The sequence below is a fragment of the Phascolarctos cinereus genome, unplaced genomic scaffold (genome assembly GCF_003287225.1).
Source record: "Phascolarctos cinereus isolate Bilbo 61053 unplaced genomic scaffold, phaCin_HiC Scaffold_5;HRSCAF=322, whole genome shotgun sequence".
Classification (NCBI taxonomy): Eukaryota; Metazoa; Chordata; class Mammalia; order Diprotodontia; family Phascolarctidae; genus Phascolarctos; species Phascolarctos cinereus.
The window spans coordinates 10,708,704-10,715,955 of record NW_027555958.1 but is presented as its reverse complement, the minus strand read 5'-3'; the positions used below and the strand labels follow the sequence as shown (position 1 = coordinate 10,715,955).

Genomic DNA, 7,252 nt, shown 5'->3' with positions numbered 1-7,252 from the left:
AAGGAGAGCTAATGAAAAACAAATTCCCAACGCAGTTGAAACTGAAGGACAAATAATTGTGCAATCTTAACAAAAGAAAATACATTTCCAATGTAATTGTGTTTCCTTTCACAAAGGAGTTCCTTTTATGTTCACCAAGCAGAAACTCAACTTTCTTAAGGTGGTCAAGAAGCCAAAGAAGCTCTTGCTGGTGCTGATATAGCCTATAAATGGGTCTTCAAAAGGCTGTCCTTTACTGCCTGCTCCAGGTACTTATTTTGCTCAGTGATTTGAATCTCACTCAGCGTTGACTGCACTTCCTACCCACACTTCTATCCCAGCTTCCATCCTCTCTACTGCGGCTGTCTCTGCTGTGGGACCTTCGGTACCGACATTATGGGGCTTACGCTAAATCGGTGAGGACTATACTCTTTGTAAGACTGTCTTCTGGGGAGTCACCTTTCTTTTCTCGTCTGTCTTCCTCTTTACTCACATCCCTTCTTATGCTTGTCCACATCCCTTTTATGTCTCTCCTTGGTTCTTCTGTCTCTACTGCCCCGGCTTTTCCCCTTACTTGGTTCTCTATTACGTTTGTCTTGTTCAGAAGATGAATCTTTTTTGGACACATTCTGGTCACGGTCAGATGCACCCTTTTGCTGTTGATTATTGGCAGGAATACAAGAGAGCACACGAGAACAATTTTTTTTCTGTACAACTTTCACTTGTAAGATAGTTAAGATTCTTACTTTCTTTGCATTGACTGAAGTTTCCCCTCACGTTGTTGGAATTAAACTCAATCTCCTGACTGGATAGTATTTCTCTTTGACAGATCTGGGTTGGCTGACCCATGAGGGAATGCAAAGAGGTAGAAGCACCACAGCTCGAAGACACTGACAGCAGGTTGTCACAGGGCAGAAAGGGGTGCCGCTGCTTCTTCCTTGTTCTGCTGTCTCCTCTAAATGTTTAACAGCCTCTCAGTCCTTTCTCTTCCTCTGGAATCCCAGGGCTTGCTCTCTCAGGGTCAGCCTCCTCCAGTCTTTCTGCGCATTCTCCAGTGATTTTGCTGCCTTTGCTCTGCTGAGCCGTTCTGCAACGAGTCTTACTTCTCCGAGCCGTGATTGTGTCTTCTCTGGCCCTTTTTTCTGCTCTTCTGCTTGCATCTTCCTGAGTTCTTTTTGATTTCGGTGGACTTCATGGTCTTGGGTTTCTTTCTCTCTCACGTGGCTTCTCTGCTCGTTTTCTTTCCTCTTCTTTTTGCTTTTCTTCAGCTTTTTTTCTTTTCGTTTCTGCTCTTGAAGTTTCTGCCTTTTAAGTTGCTGGTTTTTTTTAACTGAGGCATCACTAAGGTGTTTAGTTGAGTCAAAAGAAGCCTGCTCTAGCATTTGGCTCTGGCTTTTTAGCAGTTGGAGGCTTGCTCTCCTGTATCCAACCCTTCGCCAGAAATCGGGAGCGGCTCCACCCTCTTAATCCCCCAACAATCCTCCCCTTTTCCCTTCCTTTAGTCACAATTCTTCCCAAGGCCAGATTCCTAAGGGGCAGGGGAATATGATGGAGAGATCACTAGGCTTGAGGTCAGAGGACCTGAGTCAAAATTCATGCTCTCTCGCCTGTGTGACTTTGGGCCAATCCCTTCCCATTTGGGGGCCTCAGTTTCCCCATCTGTAAAATAAGTATTGGGCTCTTTCCCCTCTGAGGCCCCTTCTAGGTCTGATGTTCTAAATGCTCAAAGTTGTCAAGAATCATCTATTGAAATGCCATCAGGGGACATGGTGGCATTTTAAGCCTTGTAAGACAATCAGACTTTAAATTACAGCACAGCCTCTCGACTTCTTAGTGAGATCACCTCAGGTCATGGGTTTAGAGCCGCTGGAAGGGATCTCAGGGATCTCAGAGGCCATGTAGTCCAACTGCCTCCTTTTGAAAAGAAGGAAACTCAGTGCACATGTACACAATCCCTAACTCCCATGGCTCCCTATTACCTCCAGTATCAAATACAAATGCCCCTGTCCGGCTAGCATTTTAAGCCCTTCACAGCCCTGCCCTTTTCTGCCTATCCAGTCTTCCTACCCTTTACTGTCCTCCATGAACTCTGTGATTGAGCAAGACAGAGCTACTTGCCGTTCTCCACCAAGTAAGCCATCTCTGGATTCCACATTTTTGCACTGGCTGTTCCTATGCCTGGAATGCCCTCACTGCCACCTCCTGGCTTCCTTTCAGACTCAGCTCAAGTCCTGCTTCCTGAAAGCCAGTCTTCTTCAGCCCCCACCACCACCCCCACCCCCACCCCACCCTTCCTGTCTCACATTGCTTTCACTGTACTCCGAGTACTGTGCAGCTACTGGAATGTCATCTGTTCAAGTCCCATCTCCAACACCTGCCAGTTGGGTGGCCATAAACAAGACACTCGATGACTCCCCAAGGCCAAAGGTCATAGAGGAACTGCCCATCTACAAAGGAAGGGTGTGTGATCTTGTCCTCGCCTACACCAAAGAAAGCCTCTGCCTGCTCTCCACGCTGTGAACAGCAGCCCTTCCTGCTGCAGCGGCTGCACCTGGAGAGGCCAGGGATGGGAGTCTAGTCCTCTCCTTGGGTCCACGCCCTGGGCCCTCAGGGGCTCCCATGTTATTTGTTGGCTGGTATGTCTAGAGCCTCAGGCTTGTGATTGACACAGGACCTGGCAGGTGGGCATCAGAGAGCTCCTGAAGACACCCCCAGCCCGCCTTCCCTTGGCGTGGAGACTGTCCCACCTGGGAGGGTCACCCGGGGAATTCTAGAGGAGCTTCTTCTAATATCCCAGAAAGGAAGGAAGCCAGTGAGAAGAGGCGGAGCTCTGTTCCATGCAGTGATCCGATTGTCAGCTCCATGAGGACAGGGACTGCTTTGGGCTTTCTTTGTATCAGCAAAGTGTTCATTAAGCTCTTACTGTTCTAGGGTACAAAGAAAGTCCCTGTCTTCTGGAGCTGACAATCAGATGATTGAATCGGATGGCTTACTTGTTGATTGACATCAACATTTAAGTAGCTTCTAAGAGCCAGGCACTAGCTGGGGACACAAGCCAAACACAAAATAAGGCCATTTAACCCCAGGTATAGAGCTGGAAGGGAACTTGGAGCATTCCCACCCCCTCATTTTACAGATGGGGAAACTGAGGTCCAGAGAAGTCATAGTCTTGGCCCTCAAGAAGCTTATTTTTTACTAGAGGAAAACAGGTACACAGATAAGTAAATACAAAAGAAAGGAAATAAAGAAGGGAGGAAGGGAGGGAGGGAAGAGAGAAGGAAGCAAGGAAAATGTAGATGGATATAGATTTTTTTAACTTGACCTGTGATTGTCTTCATACAGGCACCTCCCAGTGGGAGAGCTCCTTCTCCCAACGTAGATGATCCTTACTCTAAAACTTCCTGTATGAGACACTTCAAGGTGAAGTGACTTGCTCAGGGTCACACAGCCAGGATATGTCAGAAGTGGACCTTGAACCTGGGTCTTCCTGACCATGAGACCAGCTCTCTATCAGGCCAAATTCACATAAATCAAATACAAAGCAATTTTGGTGGGGCAGTGCAGGCAGGCACTGGCCCCTGTAGAGGTCAGGGATGGCCTTGTGTAGGTGGTAACACTGGCAGAGGCCTTGGAGGGTAGAAGGGGAGGAGGGGGTATATTCTAGACAGGTGGGGGGTGAGGGGAGAGGAGGTCAGGATGCAGTGCTGTAGAAAGGAGTCCAGTTTGGCTCAGCAGGAGAGTTCATGAAAGCCATACGAGGTCAGCCTAGAAAGGGAGGCTAGACCCAGATTTTGGGGGAAGGCTTTAAATGCCCCCCAGAAGGAGAAGAAGCCCCCTGCACTGTCCCTCCCTGGGCCTCCTCTCTTACCTCTTGCCCCAGCCTCTCCCTCTGCTCTCTCCAGACCCATGGCTCCGTCTCTGGTGCTGAAGAAGGAAGGTCTGTTCCAGACGAAATCCCAGGCTTACAGGATCCCGGCCCTGCTCTACCTGGCCCAGCACCACATCTTCTTGGCATTTGCCGAGCAGAGGGCCAGCAAGGCTGATAAGCAGGCCAAGCGCATTGTACTGCGCAGAGGGAAATACAAGGCATCAGCCCACCGGGTGCAGGTAAGGGTGGCTGGGCTTGGGTGAGCAGGAGTCAATGAGCGAATCCCAGGGTTGGCAATGGGGATCACTGACATTTCTCATCCTGTATGAGGCTTGGGGTGGGCCCTGCAGATACCAAGAAACCAGGGTGACTGCTAGGAAGCTGGCAATTCAGAGAAGGGAGAGGGTTTCCCCAAGGTCACCCGGCGTAGGCTCCACATATAATGACATGTGCTTGTTAGCCTGTCTCTACTAACAGAATACAAGCTCACGGAGGGCAGGGACCCATTCCTTTTTGTCTCTGTATCACCACTGTCTGGCACGTGGTGGGCTTTTAAAAATGCCTGTTTTAAAGGGCCAGTAGATTGTAAGCTCCTGAGGGCAGGCACTGTTCCCTTTTCATCTGTTTCTGCAGTCCAGAGTATAGTGTATAGCAGATGAACGCTTCTTGGTTGACTGAAATGTCAAAGGGGAGGTTCAAACCAGACCCAGGAGGCAATGCCGCCCTCAGTCTTAAGAAAGGCATCCTGGGCAGGCCCGGGAAGTCCCACTCACCTCTGCTCTGGCCAGACGCATGAGAAGGCAGGTGTTCAGTCTGGGGAGGCACAGTGCGTCATGAAGAGAGAACCACCACCTGGAGTCTATGTCATAAGAAGTTAAAGGCCCCGGAGAAGATTCAGGGGAAATGAAGGCTGTGTCTAAACACCTGAAGGCCTGCCATTGAGGAGTAGTTTGTGGTCTGTATATATTTTTACACATATTTGCACGCATTTGGTAAAAATAGTAAGAACAAAAAAATAGCGAGGCCCGCATTGATGTAATGCTTCAAAGATTAAAAAGTGCATAGCATCTGCTCTCATTTGGTGTTCACAACCCTGGGAGGTAGGTGCTTTTATTATCTCCATTTTATTTTATTGTATTTTTGGTGAGGCAATTGGGGTTAAATGACTTGCCCAGAGTCACACAGCTAGTGAGTGTTATGTGTCTCAGACCGGATTTGGACTCAGGTCCTCCTGACTGTAGGGCCGGTGCTCTATCCACTGAACCACCTAGCTGCTCCATTTTAAAGATGAGGAAACTGAGGCTAATAGGGGTTAAGTGATTTTCCCCCAGGTCATACAACAGAGTGCCGGAGACACTCAGGTCTTCGTATGTTCAGGCTCAGTCTACTGCACCCCCTAGATGCCTAGATAGGGTCTACAAGTATTATTATTCCCATTTTGTGGATGGGAAAACTGAGACTCAGAAAGGAAGAAAAGAGAGTTGCTCAGGGTCACAAGCAGGAGTCAAACCTAGCTCTCTCCTGATTCCCGGTCCAGCTTTCTTTCCACTGCCCTCTCTGTGCTATATGGAGGAAGGATTGACCTTTTTTCTGCTCGAACCCAGAGGAGAGAGAAATGGGTAGATGGGTAAAACAGTTTGATGTCTTGTCTTCTTGCCCTTTTCGACAGTGGCAAGAGATGAAAGTGGTGAAGACAGCTCAGCTGCCAGGCCACCGGTCCATGAACCCCTGCCCTGTGTATGATGAAGTCACGGGCACCCTGTTCCTGCTGTTCATAACCATCCAGGGCCAGGTTACTGAATACCACCAGATCCACACCAAGACCAACGTGGTGCGTCTGTGCTACGTGACCAGCAAGGACCAGGGGGAGACCTGGAGCCGTGCCAAGGACCTCACCAATTCTACCATTGGGGCGGTCCACAAGCAGTGGGCCACCTTTGCCATTGGGCCGGGCCACGGCGTGCAGCTACACAACCAGTCTCGGAGCCTGGTGATCCCCGCCTATGCTTATCGGATCCTCGGGCCTCAGAAGCCCACGCCCTATGCCTTCTGCTTTCTCAGTGATGACCATGGAAAGACATGGCAGATGGGAAACTTCATAGCCATGGGGAACACCTTGGAGTCCCAGGTGGTGGAGGTGGATGGCCATGGCCAGAGAGTCCTGTACTGTAACTCCAGAAGCACCCTCGGGGCAAGAGTCCAGGCCGTCAGCCTGGATGACGGAGTACACTTCACAGGTGCTCAATGGATCAAGAAACTGGTTGAACAACCACTGGGCTGCCACGGAAGTGTGGTTGGCTTCCCGAATCCCACCAAAAATGTCTCGAGCCCTGTGGATACCTGGCTGCTTTACTCCCATCCCACAGACCCACTGAAGCGGAAGGATATGGGCTTGTATCTTAATAGGGATCCCTTGGACCCAGAAGGCTGGACCAAGCCGGCCATCCTGATGAAAGGCTCCTGTGCTTACTCAGACCTCCAGTACATGGGGCCAGGCCCCAATGGGTCACCCCAGTTTGGCTGCTTGTTTGAATATGGAAATTATGATCAAATACTTTTTGTCATGTTCACCCTGGAGCAAGCTTTCCCCTCCTGACTCCTCCTGCTGTTCAAGATTTGGTTCTACTGCTCCGATTCCTTTCTTTTCCTCTTGGAGTGATGGCCCCAAGATGCATCACTGTCCTTTCTCTCTGGGGCCCTCAGGATTCGTGAGTCCTCAATGTTAATCTTTGGCTTCGTCCATTAAAAGCACATGGTAATAAGGCATGGTCTGGTGGATTTCTTTTCTTACGTTTTCTTAGCACTTACAATAGGATTCCCCACTTCCAGCCCTAAATGGTCAAAAGAAGCTTGTTAGAGGCAGGCCTCAAAGTTTTCTATGGCATATTCACGGTGCTGGAGTAAGGCAGGATACTTAGGCTGGGGGCCCATTTCCATGTCATCACACGTGGCTTGGTCTGCCCTGTTTGTGTGGTTCCCAATGAATTACCTTTGCTCTGTAATTGGAACAGAATAGGATCGAGGTCACAATAATAGGGATAAATGGAAATTCCTATGCTTGGGCTCAAAAAAGCTGGCACAAGAACTGAGGAGACATGGAAAGTCAGCAGTGTGTCTGAAAATGATCTGGGGGGCTTAGTGGACTGCAAGCTCAGCATAAACCAAGGTTATGAAAAGGTAAGCAAGAAAGTTCCCTTGGTCTCAGGCCTTAGTATGAAAGTCAGAGAGTCTAGAAGAAGGGAGATCACAGTCCCACTGTATTATACCCTAGGAAGATCACATTGGGAGTATTTGTTCAATCTTGGGGGACACATTTTTTGGAAAGACATTGAATAGCTCCTGTAGAGGAGGCAACCAGAATCATGAAAGGACTAGAGACCACGCCACATGTGGATCAGGTGAAGG

General features: G+C 49.3%; 1 protein-coding gene across 1 annotated transcript; it reads left to right on the top strand.

Moving 5' to 3' along the window:
• The first annotated feature begins 298 nt into the window (after positions 1–298).
• Positions 299–6,611, top strand: NEU2 (neuraminidase 2). Its single transcript, XM_020972177.2, has 3 exons — positions 299–395; positions 3,882–4,086; positions 5,517–6,611. Exons 1-3 carry the CDS (start codon positions 376–378, stop codon positions 6,441–6,443), a joined length of 1,152 nt encoding a protein of 383 aa, XP_020827836.1. The 5' UTR covers positions 299–375; the 3' UTR covers positions 6,444–6,611.
• The last annotated feature ends 641 nt before the right edge of the window (positions 6,612–7,252 follow it).